Source organism: Giraffa tippelskirchi, chromosome 3, assembly GCF_054371585.1.
Source record: "Giraffa tippelskirchi isolate mGirTip1 chromosome 3, T2T-mGirTip1v1.2.pri, whole genome shotgun sequence".
NCBI classification, from domain to species: Eukaryota; Metazoa; Chordata; class Mammalia; order Artiodactyla; family Giraffidae; genus Giraffa; species Giraffa tippelskirchi.
The window spans coordinates 92,031,280-92,049,411 of NC_137277.1; the positions used below are offsets into that span (position 1 = coordinate 92,031,280).

General features: G+C 36.0%; 1 protein-coding gene across 1 annotated transcript in view; it reads left to right on the top strand.

Annotated features, from left to right (window-relative positions):
* The window catches only part of SCN9A (sodium voltage-gated channel alpha subunit 9), a 164,977-nt gene that overhangs the window by 89,558 nt on the left and 57,287 nt on the right, over positions 1 to 18,132 (top strand). The window contains exons 9-16 of the mRNA XM_081576010.1: positions 514 to 655; positions 4,202 to 4,408; positions 5,992 to 6,279; positions 8,759 to 9,130; positions 11,859 to 11,988; positions 13,228 to 13,466; positions 16,002 to 16,175; positions 16,926 to 17,282. Of these exons, the coding sequence (XP_081432136.1) occupies positions 514 to 655; positions 4,202 to 4,408; positions 5,992 to 6,279; positions 8,759 to 9,130; positions 11,859 to 11,988; positions 13,228 to 13,466; positions 16,002 to 16,175; positions 16,926 to 17,282 (1,909 nt within the window). The remainder of the gene's footprint in view (positions 1 to 513; positions 656 to 4,201; positions 4,409 to 5,991; positions 6,280 to 8,758; positions 9,131 to 11,858; positions 11,989 to 13,227; positions 13,467 to 16,001; positions 16,176 to 16,925; positions 17,283 to 18,132) is intronic.

The window sequence follows — 18,132 nt, forward strand, 5'->3', positions numbered from 1 at the left end:
TGTTGTTGATTCTAGTTCACCTCAAGAATAATTTGGGGAAACAGTTTTATTAGAGACCTGTATATTAATATCAATCTTTGTGAATATAAGAATTTTTATGATATCTAGTGAAAGTTTTAAAGTTTTGATGATTGTTGATGATGATACTAATAGCAGCTACCATTGATCAAATGTTTTTTAATGTACAGGAAGTAGGTTAGGTAATTTGCATACATTATCTTTTTTAAACTTGAAAGCAATCTTACCCTATGGAAGTACTTATTATTATCTTGTCTCATGGAAAGAAGAAACTGGGCCTTGCAGAATTTGAGTAATTTGACCAAGTCAGCAACTAGTAGAAAAGCAGGGATGGGGTTGAAACCCACTTCTTCCTGACTCCAAAAAGTATCTTCTTAATCATTATTCAGTATTATCCCCCTAAAAAGGAAATCTAGAGTTTTTGACTTCTCTATAGTACTCTTTAGCTTGCATCCTAAAGGTCCTCTGACTTGTGATATTCTTTTTCACATGTAGTCAGTGTCCAGAAGGGTATACCTGTAAGAAGATTGGCAGGAATCCTGACTATGGCTACACGAGCTTTGATACTTTCAGTTGGGCCTTCTTAGCCTTGTTTCGGCTAATGACCCAGGATTACTGGGAAAACCTTTACCAACAGGTGAGTGCAAAGAGAAGCATTCATTGTATTCATTGCACAAAAAAACTGATGTATGTCCTAACCAGCTTTGTGTATGAGATATTTTATTCAATTTAGAATGGAGAAAACTCTATTAGTCCTGTGTGTTCTATTTCTAGTGCTATTAGAATGGATCATTCTTAAATCATGATCTTAGTTTTCTGAATGTTGAGCTTTAAGCCAACTTTTTTACTCTCCTCTTTCACTTTCATCAAGAGGCTCTTTAGTTCTTCTTCACTTTCTGCCATAGGGGTGATGTCGTCTGCATATCTGAGGTTATTGATATTTCCCCCAGCAATCTTGATTCCAGCTGTGCTTCCTCCAGCCCAGCATTTCTCATGATGTACTCTGCATGTAAGTTAAATAAGCAGGGTGACAATATACAGCCTTGACATACTCCTTTTCCTATTTGGAACCAGTCTGTTGTTCCATGTCCAGTTCTAACTGTTGCTTCCTGACCTGCATACAGGTTTCTCAAGAGGCAAGTCAGATGGTCTGGTACTCTCATCTCTTTCAGAATTGTCCACAGTTTATTGTGATCCACACAGTCAAAGGCTTTGGCATAGTCAATAAAGCAGAAATAGATGTTTTTCTGGAACTCTCTTGCCTTTTTGATGATCCATTGGATGTTGGCAATTTGATCTCTGGTTCCTCTGCCTTTTCTAAAACCAGCTTGAACATCTGGAAGTTCACGGTTCACATATTGCTGAAGCCTGGCTTGGAGAATTTTAAGCATTACTTCACTAGCATTCAGAAAACTAAGATCATGGCATCTGGTCCCATCACTTCATGGCAAACAGATGGTGAAATAGTGGCTGACTTTATTTTTCTGGAATCCAGAATCACTGCATATGTTGCTTGCAGTCATGAAATTAAAAGATGCTTACTCCTTGGAAGGAAAGTTATGACCAACATAGACAACATATTGAAAAGCAGAGACATTACTTTGTCAGCAAAGGTCTATCTAGTCAAGGCTATGGTTTTTCCAGTGGTCATTTATGGAAGTGAGAGTTGGACTATAAAGAAAGCTGAGTGCCAAAGAATTGATGCTTTTGAACTGTGGTGTTGGAGAAGACTCTTGAGAGTCCCTTGGACTGCAAGGAGATCTAACCAGTCCATCCTAAAGGAGATCAGTCCTGGGTGTTCATTGGTGGGACTGATTTGGAAGCTGAAACTCCAATACTTTGGCCTTTGCATCAATACCTAATGTGAAGAGCTGACTCATTTGAAAAGTCCCTGAGACTGGGAAAGATTGAGGGCAGGAGGAGAAGGGGATGACAGAGGATGAGATGGTTGGATGGCATCATCGACTCAATGGACATGAGTTTGGGTAAACTCCAGGAGTTGGTGATGGACAGGGAGGCCTGGTGTGCTGCGGTTCATGGGGTCGCAAAGAGTCGGACACGGCTGAGCAGCTGAATTGAACTGAACTGAACTAAATCATTAATTATTTTATCTCTCCTGGGCTGTTTGATCTCCAGATCTTTTTGCCTCTTTGTGAATATAGCATCCCATGGGGTCCTAGGTAAATAGCAAGAAATATCCTATAACATTCTCTCCTAGCACTGCTATACACTCTATTCTTTCCATACATGCCTCCCTGCTTACAGTGCTCTAAATACCAGGCTCTCCTATGCTTACTATGCTTTGTTTTTGAACTACCGTGGACACTTGTTCTTGACTCAGTAGTATCTCCCCCAAATTCATATGTTGAAGTCCTAACTCCTAGTAACTTAGAATGACTATGTTTAGGGTTATGGCCCTTAAAGAGGTAACTAAGTTAAAATGAAGGGCTCTCCAGGTAGCTCAGTGGTAAAGAATCTGCCTACCAATGTAGGAGATGCAGGTTCAATCCCTGAGTCGGGAAGAACCTCTGGAGAAGGAAATGGTAACTCACTCCAGTATGTTCGTCTGGAGAATCCCATGGATAGAGGAGTCTGGCAGGCTGCAGTCCACGGGGATGCAAAGCGTTTCAGACACAACTAAGCAACTGAACACAAGTTAAAATGAGGCCATTTGGGTAGGTTCTAAATCAATCTAATGTTCTTATAAGAAGGAAACATTAGGACATGAGTGAGAGACACCACACACACACACACACACACACACACACACACACACACAGAAAATGCCAAGTGAGGACTCAGAAGGTGGCCGTCTACAAGCCAAGGGTTGAGGCCTTAGGACAAACCAAACCTGCCAACACTTTGATCTTGAATTTTCATCATCTAGGACTATGAGAAAATACACTTCTGTTGTGTAAGCTATCCAGTTTATAGGATTTTGTTATGGCAGCCTGAGCAAACTAGAATAAGAATGGAAGACTGAATTCATGGCTCTAAGTTTTCCTCTCCTAACTCAACTGTGGGTTACAGTATCTGTCTCTTGTAGTGGAATTTTTCATTCATGTGGCCATCTCCTCCAACTTACATGTGATCCTCTTGGGACTGTGGGCTCTATTTTTTTCACCTATATGTTATCAGCACCCAACCTCGAGAGAAAGGAGACCAAAAATGATTATTTTGTGTTATAAAAAATAATGAGTCACTTTTTTCAGATTGCCACAGGTTCTTCTTTTGGCCTGTTTTATGTCTGTTTCATTTCTGAGAATATTATAAATGAATATAGAAATTATATAGAAATCTTACTTCACAGGAAAAAATATGAAATATACAAATGACTGTTTAAGGATGCAAAAAGATACTCACCTTTACTGCAAATTTAAACTAGAGTGACATATAACTTTTCATCTCTTGGAATGACAGATCAAAAAGTTGATCAAAAGGAAGATACTGTCTGATTAAGCCATGGGGAGGCAGATTTTCTCACACATTTCTGTGAACCACTGGAAAGGGTAACATGGGAGTTTCTATGAAAATTAAAATGAATGTGCCTGTTGACTTAGAATTCCACTACTAAGAATTTATCCAAAAGAAGAATTCAGTAACAACTGATGCTGGTAGAAAAGGGAATTGAGTTATTAGAGATAGGATAAAGAAACTCATTTTTCAGTTAATATCTGTACAATTTAATTATTTACCATGTATTACTTAAAAAAAATTTTAGTGTTAGTTAAAAATATGTAAAAGTTGAATACATAAGTTCATCTAATAAGGCTATCTACCTTGTAATAACATAAACATTAATACTTAATATATCAGAATGTGATACTATAGAGATTGTCTAGTCCTATAATTTGAAAATGAGTAAAAACAGCTAGTTTTTGAGTAATTTTCAGACTAGGGGAGAAAAATAATTCAGAGTTATTATTAAGCTTATAATAGTCTTGAATCATATTTAATTTTGGTACAGGCTTAATACATTGCTATATATTTTATCCTGGAAAAGTGTGTGTTTTAATACTGATTATTTTCCATAAGATACAATTTTATTCCTTTATTTTTTTTATAACATGAGACTGTACAGAACTGCTCGATTTACCATGCCTTAATATGCCATTCAAGTTGAAATGATTTACCAAAATAAACCCTTTGTGTTATTAAAATAATGATTTCCTTTTTTGCCTAGACGCTACGTGCTGCTGGGAAAACCTACATGATCTTCTTTGTTGTGGTGATTTTCCTGGGATCCTTTTATCTAATAAACTTGATCTTGGCTGTCGTTGCCATGGCCTATGAAGAACAGCACCAGGCAAACACTGAAGAAGCGAGGCAGAAAGAGTTAGAATTTCAACAGATGCTAGATCGACTTAAAAAAGAGCAAGAGGAAGCTGAGGTATTTTTATTTGGTTTAAAATTCTTCCTAGAAGTGAAAAGGCAAAGGGGAACAACAGAACCCCTGTGGTCTCTGTCCGACCTTTCCCAGGGAGATTTTCCTTCCTGGATTCTTTCATATAAACTGAATTTTCATTCTGGTGTGGTCAAAGGAAGCAATTCTGGATTGAGTTAGCATCGACATCTGCTCCATTCTACCTTCCCCCTTAATCAGCTCACACCAGCATGGAGAATGTTCTAAGCTCTTTTTCCTAAACCTGTTCCCCATGATTCCTCAGTGTGTACGGTATTAAGCAAAGTCCTGAAACATTTATGATGTTATTTCCCCACAGTAACAATTGTACACATGTCCTTAGGGAAAATTATTTTGATATTAGAGTTAACAAATACACTGTGGAGTAGAAAGCAAATGAGCGTCAGTTTTGGTTAAAGTTGCAAAAATTTTAAGGTAATGTGAGATGTTGAAAAAATCATACTTACGATTGTGGCCACTTTAGTTTAAGTCACAGATTTTTGTGGATTTCTCCTTACTCCTCCCTCCAAAGAGGTACGTCAGTGGAATAGTTGGAGGAGGTTTATACTAAGAGAACCAAAATTTCAAGTATTTTGGATGAGTTTGATGATTTGACCTAGTAAAATCTCTTCAAGAAATCTAACCTATTGGGAGGAAGTTAGTAATCTGTAATGCAGGGAAGCTTTTAGGCAGAAAAATGTTGAGTGTAATATTTTAATATTAAAAATCAGAAAGCATTTAAATTTCTAAAAATTAGAAATGGCTAAGAGGATTATAATATTTTTGTGTCTTGAAATATTACTCAGCCATGAAATGATGTGTTTTTAAGAATATTATGACAGGAAATGGTGTTAATATAATAATATATTAAGTCATAGAATACAAAGTTGGATATAAGATATACATGAAAAATATATGAAGACTGAAAGACATGTTAACGCCAGTTATTTCTGGGATGTAGGATTCTGAGTAATTCTTGCTTTTTATTCACAATATCTTTAATTCCAAATTTTGTAAGGGTTGGAAAGTTTTATAAAGGTTTTTAATAATAAAACTTTCTGTAAAAGGGCTAGCATTAGGCTCTCACAGGAATTTCCAGGGTAATCCTTAAAAGTGTCTTTTATTTTCTTTATATATTATTCTGTAATAATTCATTTTATTTCAAAATAATTCTTTCTTCATTTAACTATAGAAGTGTGTGGCTCTATTGATAATGTTGAGTTATATTGTATACCTGAACAACTTGTACGAATCTTGTCACATGGTTGATATGAGTTTAATGTCCCAGAATTATCTAAAGTTAAAACTTTTACATATACTATTTAAAATTGCTTTATTATAAGTATAGTAATAATATATAATAGTTTAATTATGAAGCACAATATGGCTTTATTAACAATGCAGGAGAAGTGATAAACATATATTTTATAAGCTCTCTAATCATGATGCAAAGGAAACATTACTTCCTGTATGAGGGACATGATTATATGCACAGTATAATTAAATTTGTGGTAAAGAGGTACATTTTGCAGTTCTTGGAATTGACTCACTGTGTTCTCTTGGTTCAACAGGCAATAGCATTAGCGGCAGCTGAATATACCAGCATTGGGAGAAGCAGAATAATGGGTCTCTCTGAGAGTTCTTCTGAAACGTCCAAACTGAGCTCTAAAAGTGCTAAAGAAAGAAGAAACAGGAGAAAGAAAAAGAACCAAAAGAAACTCTCCAGTGGGGAAGAAAAGGGAGATGATGAGAAACTGTCCAAATCGGAATCCGAGGAGAGCATCAGGAGAAAAAGTTTTCACCTTGGTGTTGAAGGTCATAGGCGAGCACGTGAAAAAAGATTGTCTACCCCTAACCAGGTACCACTAACACCATCACATGTGTATTGCCAGAGGTGGGATCATAGAGTTCTGTCTGAGGGAAGGGCACTGAGGAGAAGAGTGAGCGACTTCATTAGTATGTTTTTAGGTAAAAACCTATTGATGACTGGACGTTTATGGAAAGAACATAGAGATATATAGTCTTCCATTTAAGTTTGACCATTTCGAAGGAGCTTATAGTTTTAGAATTATCATATCTTCTCCAATATAAATATCCAAAACACATGTTCATGAGAACCAATGTAGAAATGAAGAAATAATTTACAGTATCAGTTACCTTTTCTTATTTTTATTTAGTCTTCATTTTGCAGTGCCTCATTGGTTAAAACTAACCTTAGATTAGTTTTTTTCCTTTTTCACCAATGTAGGTACACCAGACTACTGTAGGTATCACCAGATTACAGCAGTGAAAGTGAAGTCGCTCAGTCGTGTCTGACTCTTTGCGATCCCATGGACTGTAGTCTACGAGGCTTCTCTGTCCATGGGATTTTCCAGGCAAGAGTACTGGAGTGGGTTGCCATTTCCTTCTCCAGGGGATCTTCTCGACCCAGGGATCGAACCCAGGTCTCTTGCATTGCAGGCAGATGCTTTACCCTCTGAGCCACCAGGGAAGCCCAAAATTACAGTCACCAAATGACTGTAGGTATACCAGATGACTGTAGGTAGTCACTAGATGATAGCAGACAGTCACCACTTTAGGGATCACCAGAATATCAGTCACCCAAACCTTATTGCCTCTACCCCAAAAGGTACCAGTCTCTAACATCTAGTCACATAGTCTCTTATTTCTGCTTGTGTGGGATTTCTCTTTCCTTTTTGTTTTTTTTCCCACTCACACCTCTGTATTTCAGATCTTCCTGCCTACAAAGCTCCAGGAGCAATGAACTATTATTCCTATTCTTCTTAATACTTCCCTGGTTTCCACTGCACAACTCCTTCAAATAATTTTTCTAAAACAAAGTAGTTTTTCTGCTCAACTTAAAACATAAAAAAAAGACAAGAACTATGTTGAAGAGCCACTGATTACAGAACAAGACCCACATCTTGTCAACGCCACGGCTTTGATGTCAGTCCCACTCTTGCCGACCTCCATATACGCTCATCCACCACAACTGTTACTCTCACCTCCATGCCCTGTGTTTTCATGTCTTTTTACTTGGTGCACATGGTTCCTCTTCTTTCTTGTTTTCCTCCTGGCATGGGACCACCCATTCTTTGCCCCTTAGCTCAGGTGCCACCCATCCACAGAGTTTCCTCTGTTCTCTCCACTCCTCCCAATCTGCTCTTCAGTTACCCACTTAGAATTACTATCCTTTTCATCTATGTCATCATTAAAATTTCTAGCTTCTGCTGCTTAAGTCTGTAGGACCCAACCAGATATACACAAAAGTAAAAGAATCTCTTCCTTCGAAGATTTCATAATCTAGTTGGGGAGATAGAACTTGAATGTAATATCGGTAAAAAAAAGCAAAACAAAACTATGACTGGAGCAGTTCAAGCTAGTTTTAAGGTAAAGACCTTATTATATGCATTTTCCATTATTCTCTATGCCTATTACCTTGTCCTTTACATAGTAAACACTAATGTTTATTGAATTAGATACATTCAAGGAATATGCAGTTTGATTTATACACATAGTTTATCTTGGACACAAGTCAGATAAATGTGACTTGTTTTCACCTCTTTGGTATTGGACAGCTTCTTTTCCATGTTCTAATATTATCATGGGGGCTTCCCTGGTGGTTCATCGGTAAAGAATCCACCTGCCAATGCAGGAGACACGGGTTCAATCTCAGGGTGGGGAAGATCCCCTGGAGAAGGAAATGACAACCCACTCCACTATTCTTGCCTGGGAAATCCCACAGACAGAGGAGCCTGACGGGCTGCAGTCCACGGTTTTGCAAAAGAGTCAAACATGACTGAGTGACTAAACAACAACAACAGAAAATATTTTTAAGACTTTGTAAATCCATTGGTATTAGAATGTCTTTCTTAACAGACCTTAACTGAGCCCTCAGTATACAGGGTAGAGTTGCAAGCAATGGAATGCAAAGATGCGTACAGTGTGGTCTTAGCGTCAAGAAAGTTTCAGTACTTAAGGAAGGTAAGGGTTGATGTATGAATAGCTCAGTAACAGCTATCAAATTCTTTTTTAAGTAATAATTTGTTTATAGCAACATGAATGGTACAGAATGAGTGGAGAGATAACTTGAGGCCAGAAGTATAGAAGTGATACAGTAGCAGATAACGCACTTGGTCCTGAAAAGATGAAATTTTCCAGTCTCCTCATTCCTTATTTGAAAGAGTTTGTCGTTTTGCTGAATTTCTTTGTTTTTGAATATGTTTCTTTTAAAGCTAGCACAGAGCCCCCTGCCCTCAGGTCAGTGGTCTTCATAGAAGTTCTAGGAAATGCACATCTGCTTCAGCAGATACACATCACCTTTTATTTTTCCTGCAGTCACCACTCAGCATTCGTGGCTCCTTTTTTTCTGGAAGGCGGAGCAGCAGAACAAGTCTTTTCAGCTTCAAAGGTCGAGGAAGAGATATTGGATCTGAGACTGAATTTGCCGATGACGAGCACAGCATCTTTGGCGACAACGAGAGCAGAAGGGGCTCCCTGTTTGTGCCCCACAGACCTCGGGAGCGGCGCAGCAGTAACATCAGCCAAGCCAGTAGGTCTCCCCCAGTGCTGCCACTGAATGGGAAGATGCACAGCGCTGTCGACTGCAATGGCGTGGTCTCCTTGGTGGATGGACCCTCCACCCTCATGCTCCCCAATGGACAGCACCTGCCAGAGGTGATAATAGATAAGGCAACTTCTGATGACAGCGTAAGGACGTTTTAAATAGCTCAGGCATGGTTCGGCCCTTATTCTTGCATCCATCACTCTCTCTGCTGGAGGGGCCTTCTCTCTGGTCCTCTGAATGGCTCTGCATCTTGCAATAATTTTTATCCTAGAAGCACACCTTTTACTGATTAATGTAATCCTTATATTATTGTTGTAGGTATCCAATTCCAGGATATTTAAAATCCCATTTTTGAAAAATGGTACTTATCTACTGATATTATACTTGATTATGAATCATCCCCTTAGAAAACAATTTATAAAAGATACACATATGTCAGCATAAAATGCATTGATAATGCTAATATTATTAATTGATAATAGGTTCCATGTCTGTAAGGAGATTTGGGTTATTTGCCACCTACTGCTATTTTTTCAAGTCACTACTTTTTATATACCTTGCTCTAAGGGATCTTATTTGAGTTCTTAATAATTAATAATAGTAATAAAAATAGCAGGCACGTTAGTATTTACAGCAGCTCTAGGAGGTGATATATTACTATCCCTTTTATACACCTGGGGAAACTGAGACACGGGGAAATGAAACGATTTGTGCAAAGTCAGCCAATTAATGGTAGTCCTGAAATTCAAACAGAGGCCTTCGTTTCTGAGCTTGTGCTTTTAACCCCCACACTTTCTCTCCAGGATGTGGTGAACTTCTCCGGAATAATTTAGAGTAACTGTGATTTTCCCCTATACATAAATGAAACATACTGTTATCATTAAAAAAATACCAAAACTCATCTATCTGAAATCTGTGAATAAAAACATAATATCCAAAGTACATATGTAAATGCAAACATATGCATATAAGACAAAAATAAAACACCTTTCCAAAACAACAGTTTCAGGAGTTTGGGAGTCATTGAGTGGTATGAGAAAAGGGTGTGATGAAGCTTGAAAGTGAGATCTTTCTGGTTTTGGAGTTTCTTGGTTACCTGTTCAGGTCACTCACCATGTTACATTGTGTTGCTTGATATCAGAAAGGCTTTGACTAACCTAACAAGCTCTGAACTCATGCCACCTATTCATAAATCATATTTGCAGACAATGAAGTATTTTAAGTGAGAATGAAGTTCCATCAAAGCCATGGCCACACATGTATTTTCATTTGAATGCATGCATGTGCTTTTAGGGCATATGTGACCTCAGTGCTTGCATGATATAGCTTCAGCCTTCTGTCAAGGTGTTTTTCTTATCAAACAAGCATGTTAAATTTCCATGGAATCATATCTTTGTTGTGTTTTGCTTTTCAATAATGTGTATTACCTATAAAAGATTATATGATGTGTATCAGATTTAAAGATTATTTCCTATTTTTAAATGAAATGTTTCACTTAATACTTAGTTTTACCACAAAAAAATCATTATCACTCTAAGACTAAAACTACAGAACTGGAGTAATTAGTGGGTACTTTATGATTCAATAGAAATAAATGCAAAACATAATAGTGTGAAGTAATGTACAGTTTAGATGAAAAAATTGCATGGGAAATAGTATAACCTTGACACCTGAGACATGTCTACATGGAGAAAAAAATGATTTAATCAACACACCCATTTGTTTGAGTTGTGAGAAAAAGAAATCTCTGCTTCCAGAAAGTCAGTAAATTAGAGAGTATATCAGCTAAAACATGGTTATAGAGAGATCTCCGTAAGAAGCCACCTGCAGATATATGTGTATGTGGTCTTGCACATATATGGACATGCATACATATATACACACATACATGTATTTATGCCTGTTTGTCTACATTTTAATATACAAGCATATATAAGTATATCTAAACAACTATACTTTACAACTCTAAATCTGTATATGTTTGTAGAATGGTGTGTGTGTGTGTATACACATATACATATATACATACCACATATAAGTAAATAGATAATAAATATAAAGTTGTATGGTTGTCTATATGTGTATGTGTGTGTGTATTATTGGCCTGCACTGAACTGGCACAGTGTTTTAACTTTGAATTAGTTGCTAAGATTTAGAAATAAGACATCTTTACATAGATATGGGTGTACCTGGTAAGACTGAGCTCATAATCCTGCATGGCAGCAATCCTTGGAAGCCTCTTTTAGATGGAGCTTACATTCTCCATTTTGCTACAGTTTCCATCAGTCTTAATCATTGTTTTTGTACTGAGTCATTCATCTTGATAGACTCAGAGCAGTTCATGAGATCTGCTTTGGCATGAGAAACAGTCATTACCATTGCCCTGTTATTGCTGTACCCCAACAAAGAATAATTACAGAAGTTTATCAGAGAACATTGAAGTTCTTCCTTTACACACACACACACACCATTGCAACACTTATTTATCTGTTTTCATGTTTAGGTAGGACTCTTACATAGTAAAGCTATCTGAATAAATGGAGACCCAGAAAGATAGATAATGATAGTGATTATAACAATGAAAGCAGCTCATTTTAGTTTTTATTTCCTTAGTATTAAGCCATTTAATCCTCATAACAAGATTGTGATGCATGTACTATGATTATTTCCATTTCACCAGTGATGAAATGGTGACAGAGAGGTTAAGTAACTCTCCTATGATACACAGCCAGTAAATGACAGAGCCATGGCTCAAATCAAGAGTCTAGACTCTAATTACTCACTACAACTTTGTGGGCAAGATTTTATTTTCTACCTACAATTTATTGAAATTCCATTCTTAAAATTGTAATTAATCATCTTTTTTTTCAGGGTGCAACCAATCAAATACTCAAGAAAAGACGTCACAGTTCTTACCTCCTTTCCGAGGATATGTTGAATGACCCCAATCTCAGACAAAGGGCAATGAGTAGGGCAAGCATATTAACAAACACTGTAGAAGGTATGGAATAACATGCTCTTAACCATACAGATTTTTAAACAAAATTCGGGTAAGTCCTGGTCAGCCTTAAATAGATATAGCAAGTCCTTAGGAAAAATTCAAAGAATATGAAATGGTTATAAGCAATGGTAAGACTAACCAATATATACTAATGGAATTGTCTTTAGTGCTTAAAAAGTGGATAAAGTTCTTTGTGATTAAAGACAGGCTTTGGGTGATAATGACCTTTCAAAGATAAATAGCTTTATGGTACTAAATGAAGAAAGTGAGGGTGGCCCAGGGCTATGTGACTCTCCCACTGTATACTCTTAGAAACCTTACCTACTCTCTCGGAATTGATCATTTTTCTAACAGGCAAGAAAACAATACAAACATCCAGATTCTGTAAGTTTCTGCTTCTGAGCACATTCTATAAACTTGTAAAATGGTACTATGTGACATGACATCTGTCAAGATAGTGATGCAAAAGCACTAGAGAAAGCAGTTCAGAGAATATGATGTGAAGAGTAGTGATCAGCCAAAGGGTGGCGATTTCACCAGTGTATTGGCACCCACCCTCTCTCCCCACAACATGCCTCTGGGTCCACCTTGTCCATGGGCTACCACCTCATCCCCCAACACACCCATGATGGACCCAGACAAAGTTTTCACCCACCTCCTAAATTTATGATGAGTACTAAATGGGCTAATGGTGTGTGCTACCTATTGCATGAATAGCTCTATAAATTATTTCTAGTCTCTTGGTCCTGGGATTATTTTCACCTGTGAGCTGGCAAAAGCTTTTCCTGGAAAGAATAGAAATGTGTTATTACTGTAATGGAATTCAGGACATAGGGGAATGTATATATTGTGTGTGTGTGTGTGTGTGTGTGTGTGTGTGTGTATATGTATATATATTGGTTTATATACATTTAAATTAAATATATACACAATCTGAATTAAGCAAACATCAATTCTTTTGTTTAACATCATATGTTAAGTGCTTGTTTCTCTCAGAGATACCCTTATATACTCTCATTAATTTCACTGCCTTATGTTTGATCTAATAAATGAATGCACGATACAAAATTTTTATGTTATATGCTATGCTTTCATAGAAAGAATACTATTAAACTTACAAAGTGTAAAGCAGACTTGTTTCAATGGTAAAATGTACTGCTGATGTGTATCTGGTTAGGAATAAAATATATAATGTACTAATGATTAATTTGGTGTTCTCTGTGGTTTTTCTTCTTCCAGAACTTGAAGAGTCCAGACAGAAATGTCCACCTTGGTGGTACAGATTTGCACACACATTCTTGATCTGGAATTGCTCTCCATATTGGATAAAATTCAAAAAATTTATCTACTTTATTGTAATGGATCCTTTTGTAGATCTTGCTATTACCATTTGCATAGTTTTAAACACATTGTTCATGGCTATGGAACATCACCCAATGACTGAGGAATTCAAAAATGTGCTCGTTGTGGGAAATCTGGTAAGTCTGTTAATGTGTATTATGTACCCAGAACATCTCTCTTTGGTTGTCATGATTATCATTCCTTTTTTTTTTTTTTAAGTCAGATGGATATTTAGCTAGATAGTTATGCATACTTAGAATTCACAATGTGAATCATTGTACAGAGACAAGTTTCTGGTGATAAACACTATGTTAAAGTAATTCTGCAGGCATATTGTGGTCTATGAATAATAGCATTATCTCCATAATGGGTCATGATCTTGGGAGTAAATGTGTGTTTGTTTTCTGCCAGGCATGTCTGTTAGCAGCAACACTTTGAAAACTTGATACTTTCTTACCTATTTTATAATTAATTTGCAGCTTACTTGTGAGTACATACCCTATAGGTTTTCAGAAAAACTATGGATACTTTGTTTTGACATATAGGTAAAGGATTCAGGCCTTTGGAGTCCCAAAGTCCCTAGTTTGAGTCCTGGTTTTGCCTCCTACTGGTTATATGACCTTGGGAAAATATTTTAACATCTATAATCTTTCATTTTCTCATTTATGTAATAATAATGTTTTCTTTATAAAATAATATTTTTATTTTTAATATAACAATGTTTTCTTTATATTAAATATATAAATAAAATTAATGCTTATTTATTAATATTTATTGAGAGGAATGAAGACTTTCTACTTATTAGCCAGGCATATAGTAAGTGCTTAAACCTGTTTTCATCAGTCATCACCATCATCATCGTAATCATCATGCTTTCTTTTTGTTTTTAATTTTTGTTGGAGTATAGTTGATTTACAATGTCGTGTTAGTTTCTGCTTTACAGCAAAATGAATCAGTTATACGCATAAAGTATATCTACTCTTTGTTAGATTCTTTTCCCATATAGGTCATAACAGAGTATTAGGGAGAGCTCCCTGTGCTACACAGTAGCTCCTTATTAATTACCTGTTTTTCATAATCATCATGCCTTCAATGAATCAGCAGAAACAAGCCTTAAGCCTTAAGAAGAAGAATATTTAGAAGTCAAAATGATTAAACTGGACACAGAAGAAATAATGGCGGCCTAGAAGGGATCTGTAAGCTTCAGGAAGATAGAGGATTCTGTTAGGGAAGTTGATGCCAGAGTGATCTCTTAAATGGGCAGTGGTGATCACACCCAATTAATGCCTTATGGCAAACAGAAAGTGCTAGTTTACAGCAATCTGCATAACCAGGCAGAAGTTCTGTTTCACAGCCAAAAGGTCCCAATGTGTGACTCTTCACCAATCATGAATAAATCTGAATGTCTTTGCAAAATGTCTGTATAAGATAATTTTGCTTTTGCCATGGTCCCAAATCAATTGATATTTGAAATCAGAGAGTGTTTCTGAGTTGGTCTTCTCTCCAAAATTTCTTACACATATTCCAAGGTAGGATGTTTAAAACTCAGGTGCCCTGAGTTAGCATTCTTCTTGCTATTCCTAATTGCAAAAGGGCAGGACCATCTAGTTTCTAATTGTTGGTAGAGGTCAGATCATGAAAACCAGTACCTTCTCACTGAGTTGTCTATATCACTGTAAATCCAAAAATAATTCATCCTGTTTCTTGTCTATAACTACAGTCCCTGCTAGTCTTCTTGATGTATTATTTTACAAATAACTCGCAGTTATGGAGCTAACCATTTCCCTTTGAATCTTCTTTGTTCAGTTTCTTTGAATCAAATTGTACCCAAGTGATTTATAAGACTTTCGCTGTTGCCTTTTTAATTGAGTCCTTTTGATGCCATGTCATAAATTAATGATGTTTTGTGGTGTACTTTTGTGTCAAAGCTTTGGAAATCTTTGGGGCTTCACTGGTGGCTCAGAGGATAAAGAATTTGCCTGCAATGCAGGAGCCCTGAGTTCAACCTCTGGGTTGGGAAGATCCCCTGGAAAAGGGAATGGCTACCCACCCAAGTATTCTTGCCTGGAGAATTCCATGGACTGAGGAGCCTGGCAGGCTACAGTCCATCAGGTCACAAAGAATCAGACATGACTAAGCGACTAACATTTTCACTTTGGAAATCATACTTTAGCTGCCACTGTATCGATTAAATACTTTTTCCTCTTCTACTGATAAATCTTTGGAGTGAGTCAACTTGTTCCTTATTACTCTAAGAACAGTCGGACCAAAATAAAGACTGGCTCAAAATTTCAGTATCAATATGTTTCCTTTTTACTATCTTCCAGAATAACTTGTTGACATAAGTTATTTGATAAGTGTTTTACAAAGAGTACCTATCTTAATTTTCAAAGGTTTTATGTATCAGAGATTTTAGTGTGCTCTTCTGAAATGCTCTCTAAAGGTGATGAAAACTGATAGTTAGAGCTTCTTAATTCTTCAATGCTTATAGCTATAGGAATAGTGATAGTTGGTTTGTAGGATTAAATGAAATAATAATATATGTTTTTAAAGGATCTTTATAAAGCACATTGTGTGAAACACAGTAAATGCTACACAAATAGTCATTATCATCATTAGGTTGCTTTCATACCTTTTAATAATACTAGAAATATATTTTATTTCTCATGTAGGTCTTTACTGGCATCTTTGCAGCTGAAATGGTTTTAAAACTAATTGCCATGGATCCATATGAGTATTTCCAAGTAGGATGGAATATTTTCGATAGTCTTATTGTGACCTTAAGCTTAGTGGAACTTTTTCTATCAGATGTGGAAGGATTGTCAGTTCTACGATCATTCAGACTGGTAAGTATAGACCAACCTTGCCTTTATATTCTATATATAAAGGGGTGTTGCTTTGATTTTACATTACTATCTTTTTTAACTTTTGGAGATGTGATTCAAAATGTAAGATTAGATCTCAGTAGCTAGTAAAATGAAGTTCCTTCAGTAGCAAAAGCACTTAAAGAACTCAAAAATCTTTGAATGTTTTAATTTTGGGATCTTGAAGACATATTCAGTTTTATATGCTAGTATGATGATAGGGCAGTAATTTAAATCACAATAAGAAGCTTATGGTTTGTAGAATTTCAATCATTATAATATGTTTGTAACTTTGTGGATTTCATAAAGCTTATCCTCTCAAAATTGTTGTATGATGTCAAAAATATTGAAAAATAATGACTTTTTAATGCCTTTCCCTCTAATATATTAAACTTTGTCCTTATGTCGGCATGAAAAAAAATTATGAAAGTATCTGAAAATAGAATTAAGGATAAATGATCAATTCTAAAGGATATAATATCTGATACTGTGATAAGAGATGTCCATAACTATCCTGAACTAAAATTACAGTTCCTTCAAAATATGTGTAGTAATTGTATAGTGGCAAATATAACAAAATAATAGGAATATTGACAGTAGATTAAAAATTAATAATAAAAATAATTGATTTTAACTAGGTATTTTAGAATTAAATTTTGGAAAAAATTCAAGACTGGAAACATTGAGAACTTTTTCATAAAAACTGATAATAAGTTTTGTGTTTACTCTTAGCTCCGAGTTTTCAAGTTAGCAAAATCTTGGCCAACACTGAACATGCTGATCAAGATCATTGGTAATTCAGTGGGGGCTCTGGGAAACCTAACCTTGGTGTTGGCCATCATCGTCTTCATTTTTGCTGTGGTTGGCATGCAGCTCTTTGGTAAGAGCTACAAAGAATGTGTTTGCAAGATCAATGAAGACTGCAGACTCCCACGCTGGCACATGAATGACTTCTTCCACTCCTTCCTGATTGTGTTCCGGGTGCTGTGTGGAGAGTGGATAGAGACCATGTGGGACTGCATGGAGGTCGCTGGTCAAGCCATGTGCCTTATTGTTTACATGATGGTCCTGGTCATTGGAAACCTGGTGGTATGTAATCACCTGTTTGTACATTTAAAATTCTCCGTAGAAAATTATTATATGATGATATGATCATTTATTTTTATAATTATAGGGTTAATTAGGTCTAAAGCCATTAATTGTAACAAAATATTGACTATTTTAATCCAGTGAAGAACAGAAAAGATAATGAATTATTGTCTTAATTTCTCTGCCAAATAATGCTTATTTATAGCTTTCACAATATTTATTTTAATGGGAAGTTTTCATTTTTCTACTTCTTTCATTTTGATAGTGATGTCATATGAATTAATCCATGGCTTTTATGTCTCTTAAATGTTGATTCAAACATGAAGCTATGTTAGTGAACAGAATATGATTAAATTAATAATAACAAAATGAATTTATAATGGAACAAGGCAAATGGAAGACCTAGTCCTGCTGTGTTATAGTCACATATAAGATATATATAAGACACTGATAAGACATCTATAACAAGTATCTATAACAAGTGTCAGCAAGGGCCACAAAGGCCAAATTCTGCACACTGCCTATTTTTGTATGAAACCTGCAAGCTAAAATGTTTTCTACATTTTAAAATAGCTTAAAAAGATAAAAATATTTTTTGGCACAGGAAAATTAAATGAAATTCAAATTACAGTTTCTACAAGCAAAATTTATTGAAAACAGATATGCTTATTCATTTTCATGTTGTCTGTGGCTGTTTTACTCTACACGAACAGAGATCCTCTGTCCTACAAAGCCTAAATAATTTACCGCCTGGCCCTTTTACAGAAAAACTTTGCCCACCACTACTCTATAACATCTCTTTTACAAGTGATCTACTTCTCTATTAGTGTTTTCTTAGCTTGTATGCCTT